Here is an 18,287-nt window from a genome sequence, read left to right as displayed (position 1 = left end):
AGTCTCCAGTATTCCATTTGTGGGCAAAATCTTAGAGTGTAGGACAGTTTCCCAATTCCAGGGGCTCCTAGATGAGATGGAGTGTCTAGGCCCATTAAATCTGGCTTCAGGCCTGATCATGGGATGGAAACAGATTTGGTTGCCTTGGTAGGGGGCCAACACCAGGAACTAGACAGGTGAAGTATGTCCTTATTGGTTCTGCTGAACCTTTCCACCTTTTGATACCATTAACCATGATATCCTTCTTCGTCACCTCGCTTGATTACAGAACTGAAAGCACTGTCTTAAAGTGTCTCCATTCTTTCCTGGAGAGGTAGACCCAGAAGGCTGTGTGCGGAGACTCCTGTTCAAGTCCCTGGCCATTGACTTGCGGAGTGCCTCAGGGTTCTTTTGTCTGGGGTTTTGGGGTAGGGATCTGTTAGGAATCCATTTGAGGGTTGGAATCCATCAGATTCCCTGGGCTCAGCTCCCTGGACTCCATTCTGCTTCGCTGCAGCTGTGAGTCCAAGTTCTGGTGAGTGCACCCAGCATTCCTGTGGCACGTGCCAGGAATTAAACCCTGAGCAGCCATTGTGCAAGTGACATCTCTCTTCCATTTCATATGCAGCAGCCTTTGTGTCTACTGCACGTGCAGCACCATGTGGCAGACAAGGAGGCTGTTGGTTACATAACCTTCATTCTGCAAGTGGACTTCTCAGCTTGGCTCATTTTTTCAGATGCAGTTGAGCACAAGAGGAAGTCCACAAAGGTTAGAGGGATACATTCCACAAGCTTTATTGGAACATTATTCTGGAGTTCATAAAGTATGGTAACACCCAACACTTCTTTTCATTTCCTGCCAAGGAATATTTGTGGCTGAATCAGGGCAGTTGACAGTAATGGACTGGTTGAGGGCAAACAAACTGATGCTTAATCTGACCAAGACAAAGATGCTTCTGGTCAGTTGAAAGGCAAATCAAGGAATAGGGATTCAGCCTGTACTGGTTGGGGTTACACTCCCCCTGAACACATAGGTCACAGCTTGGGTGTACTTCTGAACTTAACCCTGAGCCTGAATGCCCAAGTTTTGGGGGTGGCCAGAAGTGCACTTGCACAATTATAATTAGTATACCAGCTGCCTCCATACCTAGAGATGTCTGATTTGACCACAGGGCCACATGCCTTAATTATATCCCATTTGGATTACTGTAATGTGCTCTACACAGGGTTACCTGTGAAGTGTGTTGGGAAACTCCAAATGGCTCAGAGAGCTTCTGCCAGACTATTGACTAGAATTGGCTATAGGGAACACACAACTCCTTTGCATATACTTTTGAGTGTCACCTAAATTTGTACAGTATTGGAGCTCATTATTCTAATTATGCCCTGAATGTTAAAGCTCATGAACTTTTTCATTGTCCCTCCCTCTCCACCATCTCTGAGATACTGCCTGGAAAATAAGCCAGTGAAACTGAAAATCTTGGTGTTCCTAACCAAAACCAAGCCAAAACATTATGAACTTCCTTATTTTTTATAAGTGCAATATAGCAGCAGCATTTGATAGATATCATGCAAATGAACCCTGTCAGTTCAGAGCACATAACAAATACTCACAAGGGGTAGGAAAGTCAATAAAGGCCGGACTCTTGGGCGTGCTTTAAGCGTTGCTGTTCCCGAATCTGTCATTGAACCAAAGTGATTGTCACCATAATAAATGCCATCCACTTGACCTAAACCAAAAGAAAAACAAGTAAGAAGGCAACCATGTTCAGACATTGTTTATAATATTTCCTCCAGGGTGATGGGTAGAACTCCAAAGGTTTATGAAGAAATTCCTGAGTCACTTTTTAAACCTTGTAATATGAATCTGATATATATCGACAGGATCATCTAAGTTAGTCAGGTTTTCTCTATCTAGTTGAATTTCCTTTGTCAAACTGGCTGTGCAGCGTAAAGAGCTTCTGATATTTTCCATGCCTGCATGTGTCCAATGATGTTCAAGATTTGTTTGGGTGAATACCTTGACCTTGAATGAACTGTTGGCCATTAGAACAACAGCCACATAGCTGGGCACATGATTTCAGCAGCACTCTAGAGATAATGAGGATGAGGAGCTTCAAGCAAGGATCCAAATTTGGCCCTCTTTGTGGGGGACCAAGCCTGGCCTGCCAGGTTTCTCAGACAGCCAAACCCTGTTCCCTGACTACACTCCCTTTCCCCCAACCAAGAATAATTCAGTGTTTTTCTGTGCTGTTTTTTCTCTTTCTAATTTTTCTCCTTTGCCTTCCATGAAGTCCACCACCACTGAAATGCAGCCCTTCACATTTTCTCCAAAATGGAATTTAACCCTTGGGCTAAAAGATGATCCCCACCTCACTTCATGTGTTATTTTTTAATATAGGGCCTGGAGGCTATGAGGGATATTACACAGAAGCACATTCAGGTTTGCTACCAACTGCAAACCCAGCAAAGAGATGCAGAGGGGGCATTGGTTAGCAAACATGTAGTTGCAACTGTCACACTTACATTTGTAGGTGTGTGCTTAAAACATCTTAGGTGGTGTATGCCTAAAATATATATAATGTGTGAAGTGGGTTTAAATACATATACTTTCTGAAGTAGTCTTAATAATTGTAATAGTCATTTATCAATCATTTTCCCAAGGACAGTTTGGGACTACTGCTTATATGCCAATAGCAGTCCATCGTTGATTATATTACCAACAGCAGCCATAATTTCTACATATGGGGTGAACAATTTCTATAATTAATACATGATTCTATTTCTTTGTTTTCCATCCATTCCCAACTGTCATATTGGCATTCCAATAAAAAACTTCCTCCAAATAAGTTAAACCATGTTATCCTCAAAACAATCCTTTTCGAAGGAAGGTAAAGTGACTTTTTTAAAACAACACAGCGCATGGACAGGAAACCTTGTGTCAGGGGGTTAATTCTCTCACAGGTAATCTGTCCAGAGCCATGGTGAGCAGCAGGACGCCCCTCTTCTCTTTTTGTAGCTATTTTTGCTTTCTCTCTCTGTGCTCACATACCTGTCTCCCTTTGCTTTCACATGCAATGGACTGTCAGGGAAGGGACATATTGCTGATTCCCTGCAGAGGGCTTTCAAAATTAGGCTAAGGGCCACATGAAATTAGACCAAGAGCTGCATGTGGCCCTGGGGGAGCAGGTTACCCACCTCTGACCTAGTGAAATCACCTAGATGATTGGGCTATTTCCCATTGAAACACAACAAGCTTATCTACTGTTCAACCCTGGCAGGTTCTACAGCAGACACAGAGAGCAGATCTGTAGTGAGTCCTGGCAGCACAGCTCCATAGTTTTGAAACTCTGATGAGTCACTCATGGCAAGGAGAAAGGAATTAAACAAGCAAGCATTTTCAGGTTTGGTGAGAAAGCCCATGCTTTTGATCCCCCTTGCTCTCTTGCTATACCCCCACAGAAAGCAAGTGGCTATGTCTACTGATGCAGGTTTTGGCTGGCTGGCAGGCAGGCCTGTCTCTGGCATCATGGTGCAGGTAATGGCCCATTGCCAACCATACCGCACTGCCCAGAAATCTCTGCTGAATTCCAAGCTACATCCTTTTCTTTAGGTCCTAGCATGCCAGCTGCAAAGCCCCATGGGCAGGGAGTCTGCTTTCATACAGGAGTGTATGAAAAGTTTATCACTCCTGCAGATCTTGGCCATTTAATCACATACAAGGACAATAAGCCCTCAGTGTTGTTGCTCAAGACTATCATTGCTCTTTCAGTGTTGCAGCCAGCACCCACAGCACCTTTTGTCTGGTGGCAGCTTTGCAAGAAACACTGCACAGAGCAAAGGACAAGTGAGTGAGCGAATGAATTCCTCCATACAGCGAGTGAATAGACTCTAGAGTGACAGGTACAGGGTGAGGCTTGGCTGAAAGAAATGGCAACTCCCCCCCCCCCCTTACCATGCTGCTTCATTCTTGCCTAAACAAAACATCAGGAATGGAAAGAATTAGGAAACAATCCTTGTGGCCATAGCTACATAATTACCTGGAAATACCCTGGTACAGCCTGCTCATGGGGCAAATTGAAATTTAAAACAGCCCCTTTTTCCTGAAGCACCATCACATTTCAGCAGTGAATCATGACTCTGGGGGTTTAAAAAGAGGTGGCTTTTCTTCTCTGCCGCAGCTGAACCACATTACAGCAGAGGGTTCCATGGAATGGTGGGTGGTGGGTGGTAGGGGGCCAAAGCAGGTCAAGAGGGCCACGCTGAAACAAGCAATTATGTTTTCCATGACCTCACTGCTTTATTGTTGGCTAAGCAAGGCACCAAAGAATGGAAAAGGCACCAAAGAATGGGAAAAATGGAAACAATCACAGCTGAACTGGAAATGTCCCAGTTTGACCCACTCGCTGGGCAAACCCAGTCTTTCGGTACCAACCCCAGAATGAATGTGAAAAATAACTGCAAGGGGTCCTCCTCCCCTCTACTCCAGTAGCCAAGAAAAGTACAAAAGGAGGGAGGGTGATATAGGAAGGGTACAAATCCAGCGGGGGACAACACAAAACACTCAGAGTGTGTAAGCCAGGGGTGGTTAAGACATTTTGGCACCTTGAACAGACAATTCAGACATTATATCCTAAGTGGTAAAAATCTAACAATAAACCAAATAATTGGCAATGGCTACTTAAATGCCACTCCAAATCTGGTTTCTGAGACAGGACATCTCACTGCACAGGTTAAGACAACAACTAGCAAACACCTTAAACCTCTTTAAGGCAACACCAGTAGCCCATCTCTATGTCTAGAATTTGCATTTCCCCATCACTGGCAATTCAGATTTTATTTTTAAATTGCATCATCTTACTGGGATCCCAAGCTGGGTAAGAAGTCTATCCTTTGCACAAGCTTCTTAAAAACTAGCAATGTGGACTCTAAAAATAACAAACCACATCAAAAAGGGCAACCAGAGAAAATCAGTGGTCATTGGAAGTTCTGAGTTGTCATTTCCAAGGGGAACCAGTGTTGAAGGGACACCAGACATACTTGAATATTAAACAGGCCTTATTCATCCTCATTGTAGAGACTAAGAGCAATCTCAATTGTTCTAGTGCTGGTTCTTATTTAGTCAAAATAGCACCATCCATGAACACAAGGGAGAGATTATGGGGAGGATTCAACTGTTTTTGGAAATACAAACAATATTTTTAAGAAAACTTGCAAGGAGAAACCAAAACAGCATGGAATGCTGATTGACTGTTGGGGAAAAGAAATGGAAAACTCTAAGGCAGAGGAGAATGGAATGGAAACAGGAAAGGAAAGTGTCAATAGTCACTTATTGATTGATTGATTAAACAGGAACTCTCCACACTGCAGTTTTTTGTTGAAGATTCCACTTCTCAAATAATTCAGGCTGCTGTTATTTAGCCAAAATGGCATCATACACACAAAAGAGGCAGTTATCCATAAGCTTACTGCAATCCTGAGATTTGAAGAAATAAAAAATCTAAAAGCAAACAAACCAACAATCAAACAAAAACCCAACAACCCAAAAACCACTCCTAGCATATAGTCCACTTTGCATATACAACTGCATGATGGAACAATTGTTCTCCATCACTTCACTTCCTATGATATACTGTCATTTTGCAGTTCTTACAAGGCATTTACAAATTCACTAAGATAACCAGCATTTTCAGAAAATTATAATAAAGAGGTATGGGGCCTCTTGATTACCAAAATATTTTAAAAAGTTTAGTTCTTTAACTCCAAATGCCCATGATTTGGGAGCCAGACAAGTCAATGAGAGTAACCTTCTCTCCTCCCCGTGCCCATATATCTTGGCTGGAAATGCCCCCCACCCCCAATACAAGTTATTTCTTGAATGTTCAGGCAGTATGCAAAGTGATAATAAAAATGTTTTGCAGTCATGAATGCTTCACAGGCACACCCTACAGAGCAAAACAAACTGCTTTGCAAATTCATTTCCATGTTTTATTTTAAATATTGGCTTCTGTACAGAGCTCTTTTTGGTTGTGGCCACTTTCTCCTCTGGCCAGAAGCAGTGGCTGTTTCCTGGTTTCTCCCAAGCAGCACAACTCATTCAGACTATATCCAGACTGAATTTTTATTGTTACAGTGGAATGTCAGTAAATGCCTGACTTTTATACCTTCTAGAACAAGCCCGTTTGAAGAAAGAAGGTATTTGTCTGTGGTAAGAGATATCCTGCTGCTGGACAGATGTTTCTGAACACCGGTGCCCATACACCCGAGCCAGCATGGCCGATGATCAGGGACTGTGTGAGGTGTAGTTCTGAAAGGCACCAAATTGCTTTCTGCTGCTGTGCTGCCTTTATGGGTGCAAACATTCCTTCTAAACCTTGTGTGAAAGATAATTACCCCCCTTGTAAAGATGACAGGGAAATAAACCTGATAGTCGTGTTGGTTTCAGAGCTGGGAATAGAATTTGGGGAGTTCTTAGCTTCCAGCCCTATGTTCTTGCACAGACCACACCTCTCTGAGCTGTTCTTTCTAGTAGTGAGAACAGCCCATAATTTATTTTAATAAGAGACTGAATTAACAGCCATGATCAGCAGAGACACTCCAAGTCTATAAGCCCAACCTCTGCTTGAAGGGCTGCTCTGTAGCAATTTTCTACAGAGAAAGCAAACATTAAAGGAAGGAGGAAGAAGGGAAACACACAGAAAATGCATCATCAGCAATAAAAAAGGATGAATTCCCACATGAAGAGGTCCACTCCCATCCCAATCAATTACTTTTCATGATTGATCCAAGCTTAGTGTGAAAGTGAAAAGAGAGTTTCACTAAAGGATTAAATATTTCTCACACACACAATTATAAAAATCCTGTACCTTTAAAATCAGAATTAATAGGATCTTGTGTTGGCTCAAGCTTCACAAAGACTGAAAATGGGAAGTTTAGCCTAATACCTTGACAAGTGTGCCACATGATCAGTGATTACACACACACACACACACACACACACACACACACACACATAGTTCAAGTAGGGAGATTCACTTTTCCTTGCAGTGAGTGGATTGTCTAGGAAAGGCAATGGATAAACCTCAGCACTACAGTGGAAAGGGCTGGGCACCCACTTCTCAGGGCGATACCTCTTCAATTATCTGTTTCTCTGGTTTGTCATGCTGATATGTGTCACTGACACCTGGATGGATCCATCTTTATAATTTATTATGCAGAATGACTCCTCCCTCAGATTTACCTCACTCCTGGCTTAGTTGGCAATTTCCCGCTGCTCCTTCCCCAGTGTCAGAATGCTGACAAGGAGATTGGTATTCTCAGTACTCCAAAAACACTGGAGGACTGGCAGTATCCTAGCTTTTGGAGAGAAATGGGGTATGCCTGGCATACTCTTTTGTGGAGCAGAAAAGCCTTTTTAACTTTAAACCAGTGGTTTTCAACCACCAGTCCATGGCCTGGTGCCAGTCCACACGAGGTTCCTTGCTGGGCATTTGGTGGACTGCATCTCACTTGCCATGGACCAGCGCAGCGGCTGGCTGTGTTCCACCACCTTTTCCTCGGTTGGCATTGCTGAGAGCCACACCATAACAATTCCAGAATTTTATTCCTTGGTTGGTATTTTTTGTTGCCCAGTTTCTGGTTGTTTTGGATTTTTCATTTTTTATTTTGGTATTGTGTTTCGACACTAATACACAGAATACTGTATTATGGACATGGTGCTTTTTCTGTCTGCCTCAGCGGTCCCCAAGGTGGCTTTCCTGTTTCCTCACCAGTCCCCAGCTGTGGAAAGGTTGAAAACCACTGCTTTAAACCACTACTCAGAATTTACCAGCCAATCTCCTCAAAATGCCTGAAAAAGAGCATCAGTAATTTAAAAGAAATACATGATAGACAGAGCTGCAGTTTAAGTACAAATGTGTCCCTTTTCAGCACTTTTTAACTTGCACTATGTGTGGTAGTTTATATCAGATTAGTTGGAAATGTTCCATGATTGCAGAACACATGAACTAGATTATGAATGCCGGGGCACCTCTACTTGAGGCTTTTAACCCACCATTTTATTAACACTTCTGCTTCCAGATTTTTTTCAGGAGTAAAATTAGTTCTAGTTTACATTTTTTCCTTGTTACATGTGTATACTTTTCTATATCCTACTATGCAGCCACTAAATGGCACTGCAGTGTAGTGAAATTGTGCAAATATGTAACAGTCTGATTCCTACTTATTCTATCATGTCCAAATAGTAGAAGGAACATAAGTTGTTTAATTTTGAAAAACCTGCTGAAATAGATGCAACAAATGGGAGAGGTCCTGGAAAAGGAGGATGTGGCGTAAAGCACCGGCAAATTACTGTGAAAGAGGAATCCTGAGCACACAACAAATGTTTCATGTAGAGAAAGCCCAAGTTTCAGCTTATTGATCAAGGAAGTGCTCTTATAAGAAAAGAGTCATGCTGGATCAGACCAGGGCCTTGTAGTCCAACATTCTGTTCTCACAGTATGGCCAAACAACTGTTGCCCATAGAAAACCCACAAGCACGACATGAGTGGAAGATCATCTTCCTGCCCATGTTCCTCAGCAACTGCTCTACTACATGGGCATACTGCCTGATACAGAGGCCGCATAAAGCAGTCAGGATTGGTAGCCATTGATGGCCATCTCTTCCATGAATTTCTTAATTTTGAAAGCAGGCATCCAAACTGGTGGTTACCACATCTCATGGAAATGAATTCCATATTTAATCATGCACTGGGTGAAGAAGTATTTCCTTTTATCAGTCTTGGATCTCCCACCAATCAGTTTCATGGGATCATCTTGGGTTTTAATATTTTGCAAGAGGGAGAAAAACATCTCCTTTTCCACACTCTGCATAATTTTGCACACCTTTATCACATCTCCCCTTAGTTACCTTATTTATTTATTTAAAAAATTTATACCCTGCTCTATACACAAAAACATCTCAGGGCAGCTTACAAAAATCAAAGCAACAATCCAACAATTTAACAATAATTAAATAGATAGTTACCTATTTCCTAAGTGAAACAATCCTGTTATGACCTTTCTTCATAGGGGAATTCTTCCTATCCTTCAATCATGTTCAGGCACAACCTAATGCAGATACTGGGAACCCTCCAAACTCCTGTGTAGGGTGGGGAATGGTGGAGGTGAAGGTGAAGGTGACTTCCATGCTGCTCGCACACTGCAAAGCAGCTGATATGAACCAACTCAGCACTTTGCAGGTGTGGGCATGAGGCTACATTCTCATTTTCTACCTTGTTTCCTCCCTTCCCCTGGAATACTCCAGTCCCCTTTCCAAGATTCCCTTCCTTTTCTGATATCAGAGAAACACTCAGTATGGGGAATGGGATCCAAGGCTGAAGCTCTTTTCCAACCTCAGATCTGGGAATCTAAAGAAATCCTAAGGCCCTCTGGATGGTAGGTGTACTTTTGTGTACTTTTTTCTAATTCTACAATATCTTTTCTTAGGTGCCATGCCCAGAACTATGCAGAGTATTCAAAGTGTTATTGCATCATTAGTTTATATAAAACTAGTATAATATCAGCAGTTCTATTTTTAATTCCTTTCCCAGTTTTGCCTAACATGAGGTTTGCCATTCTTACAGAAGCTGCCTATGGGCTTGACATCTTTTGTTGAGATTTCCACTACAACACCGAGTTCTCTTTCTTGGTTGTTCATTAAGATTCCATCATCCTTTACTTGAACTTGGGGTTTCTTGCTCCAATTTGCATCATTTATACTTGCTTATGATGAATGATTTTGATGCCCATTTCCCAGTTGGGAGAGTTCCTTCTGGAGGATTACAATAGCAGAACCCTTCCACTTTTTTCTTTCTTTTGATTCACCTTAATTAAAGGAGTTCCCTTTACACATGCACACAAATATTGAACCAGGCAGCTTGATACCTTTGTTCTTCTTTGCAGTCAGTGGACTGTCCAGGAAAGAGAACACAGTATAATTTCTGAGGTAAATACCTATTTCTGATTATGCTTTCCTCTTACCTACAAACTTGTAGCTGAAATTCCTCAATTACCTTTTTGCCTGTTCTGTCCTGGTGATAGGTGTCACTGACACCCAAATCCATCCATTCTTATAATGTTTTACTTGTGTAGCCAGTTTGCCTTTTAGTTTGCCTCTCTCTCTCTCTCTCTCTCTCGCTCTCTCGCTCTAGCTCTCGCTCTCTGCAGGGAGAGCAGCTGCTTAGGTTTCATGTTGCCATTCTTCAACAAATATCCACATCAAAACACAAACACACTCTCAGAACTGCATCTGTGACATCTCATTAGCCAGCTGTATAATTATTTCCATGCATCTTGCAATTGGAACTGATCTTCTATTTTTGGAACCTTTTTGAGGAGGTGACAAGATATAATTTGGATGCTCATCTGTCATATATGGATTACATCCAGGATGTGCAAAACAGCACATATGAGTTAGGGTTGCACCATTCACATTACCTATTTGAGACAGAGAGATGACTGGGGTTGACTCAGTCAGATCAGAATGTGGCTATTTGGATGGGTTCCCATGGGGAAAGAACGGCACTGCAGCGTGGAGGCAGAATTGTGCCAGGGCAACTGGGCTCTTCTACATGAGACTGTCAATCTGCTGTGTCTCCTTTTGGTTCTGTTGTGAACTGAGAACCAAGCACTACATGGTATATGTTCCTTTCCTGCTTTCCTTTCCTGTACATAACCTCTATGTTGCACAGTGAAATAGTCAAATAGTCCACATCCACTGATGGATATAGGATTGCATTTTATTTTAAAAAAATACTGCATTCTCCTTTCCCTAAAAACCTCATAGAAAGTGCTGTTTAAAAACAATATAAAACTGGAGGGTTACAATGTCATCTAAAGAACTAGTAATCATCCATGTGAAGGGAATGGCAAGCGCACAATAAATGTCTCATATAGAAGAGTTCAGTCTCTCTGGTTAAGTTGGAACCTGTCCCTTATACATCCCAAGTATTCCTTCATAACATTATTAAGGCCACTATACTGAGAATGCACCTATCAGACTATAGAATACAGTACTTCTGATTAAACATGCACTGGATTCTCCTGCCTGGGTCAGATCAGCATCGCCTTAACAATTCATTTGACAGAGGGCATGTCAAAACAGAGACAAAGTGGCTTCCCCAAAGCCAGACATTGTGCAATCTGCTGTCCAACCACAACTTCTCTAAACAAGTTTCACATTTTGCTTATTAAGTGCATTGGCCTTACATCCTAATGCAACTTTCTCTAACCTGGTACCTTCCAGATGAATTGTATTATAGCCCCCATCATTTACCCCCTGGTGGCTGGGGATGGTGGGAGCTGTACTGCAACCCACATGGAGTGCACTGAGTTGAAGAAGGCTGCAAAATGCACTCCACAGACTCTTATTCCTTATTTGTTTATGCAATCTAGAAGCTCCAAAACTTTGCCCAGCCTTTCCTTAAGATTCCCTGCAAAGTATCCTTTTTTCCCAGTCATCCTGCAGTAGGCTCTGTCCATACAAAGTCTGTTCAAATGGCCCGACTGCCTTTTCAATGTTGCAACAGCTTGCCACAGGCAGGTTTATAGCACTGTGAGAAAGCCAAGCTGCTACAATACCCACAGCCTGTCCCCATTCCATGCTCCCTCTCTAAGATCAAGTGTCTCACTTTAAAAAACCCTGCTATGACCTCTTTTCGGGATGTGTGAGCTGAACTGCATCAGCATAGCACCAATGGCAAACTACTCTGCAGAAAAATAGTTTATGCAGAAATATAACTGCATCAATTGGGGGCTTAGCAGAGACATTACTTATCTGCATACTATAATAATAATAATAAGTTATATTATCACTGTCCTGATAAGAAATTTATAATGTGTCTTCCCAATTAGCTTTCAGCTTCCTTGTGTTGTCTAGCATCTGACGAAGTGGCTTGTCACCTGTGGCACCATATGCCATTTTACAATAGCTTAGTTTCAAAGTGTCATTGAGTACATATCCTTCTCTTGGCTGAAAAAAACGCATCTATAAAGCCCTTCCTATTTATAGCAAAATATAAACTGTCATCCCATTCTTTGAAAAGAGACTGCTTTTAAAGATGGGTACACAGACATCCACAAATGGTCTCATGCATTCTTTATACTTGTCTGTTTCTAAAAATGCTGTTGCTTAAATTAATGTTATGTAAAGTTTTAGCAAGTTTATTGTCATAACCCTGATGGAGGTCATCTTCTGGGGATGAACTTGAGCTCCTAGAGGCAGATGTCACTGTACCATCCATGGTGCACACCAGGAGGACCTGGGCTGCTTGGGGAAGGGGACTACTGGTCCAGCCAAGGCTGGGAGAGGGGACTCTGTCTTGGAGGCAGAGGGTGAGTACTTCCCCGATCCCTGAGAATATTGTTGGCTCAAGTGGCACACAAGTGGATCTTCTGTGAGAAGGAGTGTTTGCTTGCTGAAAAGGACTATTCAAGCACAAGTGAGTCCTCAGGAGTAGAGGTGCAGTAGATTGTGATGTTAAAATCCTCAGAGTATGCCTAGCTAGTGATGGGCACAGATGCTGCTCTTCAGTTCCAGTAGTTGATACTCTGACCATGTCTGACTTATTGATTTCTGGGCTCCTGACCCACAAATGCCTACTCAACCATATTCCAGAATCAGGTATGTACTTGACTGTTCAACCAAGTTTTTGACTTCCGCTTGTAATCTGACCAGTCCTGCCTACCTCACCTGACTGAAACCTGGTTACTGTACCATTTGCCTGTATTGTGAGCTTGCTTTCTGCACTGCCTGGTTACTCAGTTTGCTGTGGTCGAAGCAGGACAGGTGCCATGTGGTCTGGGAAGAGATTAGATACACTTCTAAATACGTTCTGTGGTGTATAAATCTATGTGTTGTCAAATCTGTGTCCCCTTGGAGACAGGGAATCTCTGTTAAAGATAGCGCTTGATGAGTGGACAATGGAACGTGGAAAAAAAGGAACTCAACATGAAGGAGGTAAATCATGATGATATGTTTGTTTATGCCCAGTGCCTTTTTTCATAAAGCAAAACTACATTGAAAGGAGCTGATTTGGAGCTGCAAAAGGGGGGGGGGGATGGGAGGGGCAGAGGGTGGGAAGGAGAACTTAACGCTTTCCCTTCCATCACCCCCCCCCCCACACACACACGCATTGGAAAGAACTGGAACTCCTGATAACCTTTCTGAGATCCATTTCCCTATTCCTTTTGCAGGATTAAACTCACCCATTCCCTGTAGTCCTTTATTACATTAATGCTTTCAGACACACATCCTCCTAATGAGCAGAACCTGCACACGGCAGCTAGAGTGGAATGAGAGGAAAGCTGAATAGCTGAGAGACCAAATTAAGGCACTCCAGCAAACCAAGCTAAGAGATGTACCTACCCTGACGCCCGTATGGGCATGTCTGCATTCAGCAAGTGAGTCAGCAGCAAAAGGCAACCTGAATAACATGACAGAACTCAGCCAGCTTGTTCCTGGCTTAGGTATATTTGACTGAAGTCTACACCTTAGAGAATGCTGACAGTCCACAGATTGCTCACACCATCCCTGGTTTTGGCAGTAAAAAGACCTGTGAGGTTCTCATCCCTGAACAATGCAAAAAGCTGGTGTTTCTGTCAGCCTTAACACTAATAATAAACTCCAGATCCCACAGTTGAGACCACAGGCTTTGAGTTTAATCACCTACCTAGCCCTTAGAACTGGGCCAGAAAGCATGTGGTTCTTCAGATGTTGTTGGACGTAACCCCTATTATCCCTAACCACTAGCTATACTGGCTAGTGCTGATGGGTATTGCACTCCAACAACAATTGGAGCACTATGCTTCTTCTCAACCCTGCTTTCAGCAATGAAGCTAAAACTCTTGAAGACAGTAACAATGCCAAAAAGTCAGGGAGGCATCAATTATGAACATTTATGGAACACCACTAAAATGGACAGAAGCTGTACAGCAGCGAAGAAAAAATCCACCATGGATTGAGTCAGGCCAATTCCTCTCAATGCAAAGCCAAACAAACTTAGCTTAAACTGAGGCTTTGCAAACTAAGCCTTCCTGAGTCAAGAAAAACATAATAAAACCTTTTTGAGACAGACTGAGATTATAGGTCCACACCTAACCCTCATCTCTCCATTGTCAGATATGAAATTAGACAGGAAAAGACGTTTGTGCTAACACGAACTGCTCCAAAACACTCCCAGAGGAGACCCAAACCAATCAAAGGACCTATTCAAAAAGTGGCCTTCTGGAGGTCTTCAGTCACACTTCAGTCCACACTGCAGTAGATAAGTTTAGCTTCTGCCATCTGCTAAATAAGAAATGAAGCTGGTACAACAGTCAAGTAGGCAAGGGGAAGGGGTGAGTTTGTAAGCTGTGTGAGTTTGCTTAAGAAGATTCCACCTTTGAAAATGGTGAAGATTTTGATTGATTAACTGCTCGGGAAAGAGAATGGCTGCTTACAAACTGCCAGTGTAAGAGGATAAAATTTGCATAGTAATTGCATATGCTAATTTATATTTATAAATTAATGATTTATAATATAATAATAAATTATAATAATGAATTTAATAAATAATAAATTTATAGTAATTTATAACAATGGATGCAAATTTAGAAATAACTATAATTGAAATAATTGCATCTCACCATAATTTTGACCAGGTGACCTGTGTGCCTGCCTAGGATGCTGTTCAGGGGCTCACTGTTGATGGGTGAGCAGATCTTTGGTCTTTAAAGCACTTCTGGGCAGGACAATTCTTTAAACAGAGGACTTCCCTCTGTAAAAGAAGACATGTTTGCCCTACCTGAGAATGCTAGCTGGCACTGGACATGCAAGGCATATATTTTGGAAATATATGTGTTTCTATGCTCTAGGTATTTGGTAGAGACAGACTTCACTGACTCTTCATATTCTATTTTTGTGCACAAGAACTGAACCAAAACTGTGGGGCACATTCATTTATTTATATCTTTTTTATAAGAGATATAACCCACACTTCTAATAGAAATATCTTTTTAGCACACTGTTCTAGCAGCACTAGAACCATGAGGGGTGCGCAGGATGCAAACTTGCCTTGCAGATGGAAAATGCTAGCTGCAAACCTATTACGATCTTGAGAGATGTGGGACCTTTGCAAACCCATCTCCCCTGTCCACACCCCCTGCACCATACAGACAAAACCAGCTTGCATGTGACTCAGAAACACTGTGTATGGTTCAAGGGTTGGTAGACCTTGCTTCTCAAGAAGAAACGACCCTTGCAATATTTCTAAGTGTGCTTCCAGATGTATTGTTTCCTTGCTTCACTTATGGAATTTTGTGGGTATGCCAGATGCCAATGCTTCTCTCATGTAAACTTCCAATTTTTCCACCATTTCTTTTGTCTTACCATGGAAAATCTACTAAGTGGAAAAGATGGAATGGCTGCATGATGACTGTTGGCACATCTGGAAGCATGCCCAGTATATGGTTAAAAACTTCCTAGACTCTCATTGCTACATAAAAATCAGATTTTTTTCAAGTGAGTTTCTTGATAGCAATGGAAAACCTGAAAGCAGCAGCAGCCACCGCTGCCACCACCGCTTTTGACCAGTGTTCAGTCAGATGAAAGACAAAACCTCTTCAATGATGTGCCCCAGAAAGGAATATCTGAGCAGTGTTTAATTGATCAAACATGATGTCAGATTTATCACTTAGAGACAGAATAGCACAGAAGGCTATAGTTGAAAGGTATGAAGAAGGACTGTTCCAGAATGGGCCACTTCCCATGTTCTGGATATATCTCTGGGAGGGGCATCTCTTCACTTCAGAGGAATCCTGAGCCTGACCTCCCTAACAGCTATATAATTAATCAACACAACTTGGTAGGGGCTATTGCTATGACCAGTGTAATTATGTCCTGTCATTCACTACATCACATGAGAGGTGTGGCCATCTCTATGCTGAGTGCACCCATAGCTTTAAGGGAGGTGTAGGGCAGCGGGAAGGGCCAAATCTCAATTCAGGAATCTCTGAGTCAGTGACTCCCATATGCCCACACCCATCTCAAGTTGGGTAACCCGTGTTTACTTTGCAATTCATCCGATGGAAAATAAAGTGGAGATTAACTTAAACATTCCATCTCTTTTAGTCTACACAGCATGAAAAATATGAAGCGAACATTAAATTCAAGTGGACTGCATAAAATTTTGGCATGGGGTAATTTTGGCATTGAACCTTATTCATTGGTTCACTTCAGAATGGCTGCTTTCTCAAGGAAGGCAATAATGGACATGTGGGAAAGTTATACAGATTTGTCCCATCAGTGCATGACAATGGCCATCTGGTCCAGCATCCAGTGCAAACTGTGGTCAACCAGTTGCTCATGGGAAACGCATAAGCTGAACACGAATGCGACCACACGCTCTTGCCCATGTCCCCCAGTTCAAAGAAGATGGAAAGTTCTTCACTTTAAAGAGCAGGCAATGTGATTCTCTCAGTAGAAAGATTTCCCTTTGCATTGCTTCATATAGTAAAGCTACATATGTTGATTCAACAAATAAATGTATTGCTCAACCTGAAGTTGCCCCCCAGAATTGACAAAAGAGAACACATGTAGATGGGGAACAAGAAAAGCAGTAGGGATTATGAAGAACAGCAACAGAGATGTTCTTTGCAAATTATGCCCTTAAATCCTTAGGCCAGACTATTGCCACTATCAGTACATCTTGCCACCCTGCATGAGAATTCTCAACACAGAAGCCCAGTGCTGCAAAGCGTCCTATGTAAAACTGAGCCTCAGAAGGTCTTCTAAATTTAATGCCTAGAAAAGCATAGCCTGATCATTAAACCTGAGAAAGGCTTTTTCCCACAGAACAAAGAACTGACTCATTCTTTGAACTAGCAAGAAGCCAAAGGGCAAAGTTTCACATTCTTTCAATCTCATTAAAAGAATTATTTTCCTGTTGTTTGGTTCTCCCTTTCATCCAAATATCACTGTCTTTGATATAGAAGCAGCACTACTGCCTATCTTGAACCTACATGCAGGTACAAGTTATATAACTCTGGTAAACTCCAAAGTTGCAACTTCTGTAAAACTTCTCTGCACAACCTTCACTGCTTCCTATGGCACTTGCCATTTTTGCACAATCCTCTGTTGTAGCAAAATGTTGCAATGCAATGTGGCAGACTGATACCTGTTCTCTTAGCTGACACTCAACAGTGCTTCAGTGCCTCTTGTAACTGGCACCTTCCCACCTGAGCCTCCAGGCTGTTGCAACTCAATTACAAAATAAAAGAGAGAAATAATATATCCAGAACAGTCTGATCCACTGCCACGCTTATAAAGGCAATCCCTCAAAGGTTTCCTTGTGGCTGTAATCAGTGCAAAGGAAATCTCTTGCAAACAATGTCAGAGATTTATTTACAATTGTCTGGTGATCAGCTCCCTTTCCTCACTTTACCGGGACCCCTGGAAATCTACCCTTCTTCTTGGTTGTTGTTTTTGTGGTATGTGTGTGTTTTCAGAGGGCTGATCACAGGCTGCTTGTTTAGTTTCACAGGTTCCAAGTTCCAACATGTTTCTCTTTAATCCAGTCATTCCTATCAAATGCTCCCTGTAGTTTCCCAGCTAAAGGGCAACTGCTACGTAATGTGCCTTTTCTCTCTTTCTCCATGGCAGCACAAATTATGTACCCAAACCAATGTCACTCACCCCGCTTTTACATTTGCTGGAGACCCCTTGGCTACAATCTACAACTTGGAGCCTGATCAGGTGAGATTGTACAGGGAGAGTGTAAAACCGGTCCCCTAGCAGTGCCCTCCCTCCCTTGAAAGTTCCAGAAATGGGGAAGGGAAAGAGCACGCTTGCTACATGCTGAGAGAGGATATACTGACCGGAACGTGTCAGGTTGTCAGAGTTCACCTCCTGTGTGAAGATCCAAGGGGGGTTGGTGGCGTAGAGGGAGCTGGTGGAATTGTTGCTGGCATGTTTTTTTCCGAAGAGTCGGCTAAAAGTTCCCTGCACAGAGTTATGCTTCTTCATCCTTACTTCTGTCGTCTCTGCTGCGTTTCCAAATGTTCCCTCTAGCAAGACATATTTCCAGTTTTCTCAGTTACCACCTAGTGTGCACAGCTCCAACAGGTGCTAGTCTCCTGAACTACCTTTACAGCTGCTTTAAAGCCAAACCACCTGAGCAGGTAGAAGCAAGAGAGGGCTGGCTGCTGTTACCTGGCCACACCCCATACCAGCTCCTTGGGTCACATTCTTTCCAGCCTGTCACAATAAGCCATTGTTAAACGCGAGGCAGCTC

At 42.4% G+C, this 18,287-nt stretch overlaps 1 protein-coding gene across 1 annotated transcript in view; it reads right to left on the bottom strand.

The window, feature by feature from the left end:
* Positions 1–18,019, bottom strand: part of CUNH6orf132 (chromosome unknown C6orf132 homolog) — a 41,393-nt gene extending 23,374 nt beyond the window's left edge. Inside the window, exons 1-2 of the mRNA XM_044432019.1 lie at positions 17,872–18,019; positions 1,594–1,709 (exon numbers count right to left, since the gene is read on the bottom strand). Coding sequence (XP_044287954.1) covers positions 1,594–1,709; positions 17,872–18,019 — 264 coding nt within the window. The remainder of the gene's footprint in view (positions 1–1,593; positions 1,710–17,871) is intronic.
* Positions 18,020–18,287: the final 268 nt, after the last annotated feature.

Source organism: Varanus komodoensis, unplaced genomic scaffold, assembly GCF_004798865.1.
Source record: "Varanus komodoensis strain SLA01 unplaced genomic scaffold, ASM479886v1 scaffold1, whole genome shotgun sequence".
Classification (NCBI taxonomy): domain Eukaryota; kingdom Metazoa; phylum Chordata; class Lepidosauria; order Squamata; family Varanidae; genus Varanus; species Varanus komodoensis.
Note: the sequence above shows the minus strand (reverse complement) of the source record. Positions and strands in the feature narration are given on the sequence as shown.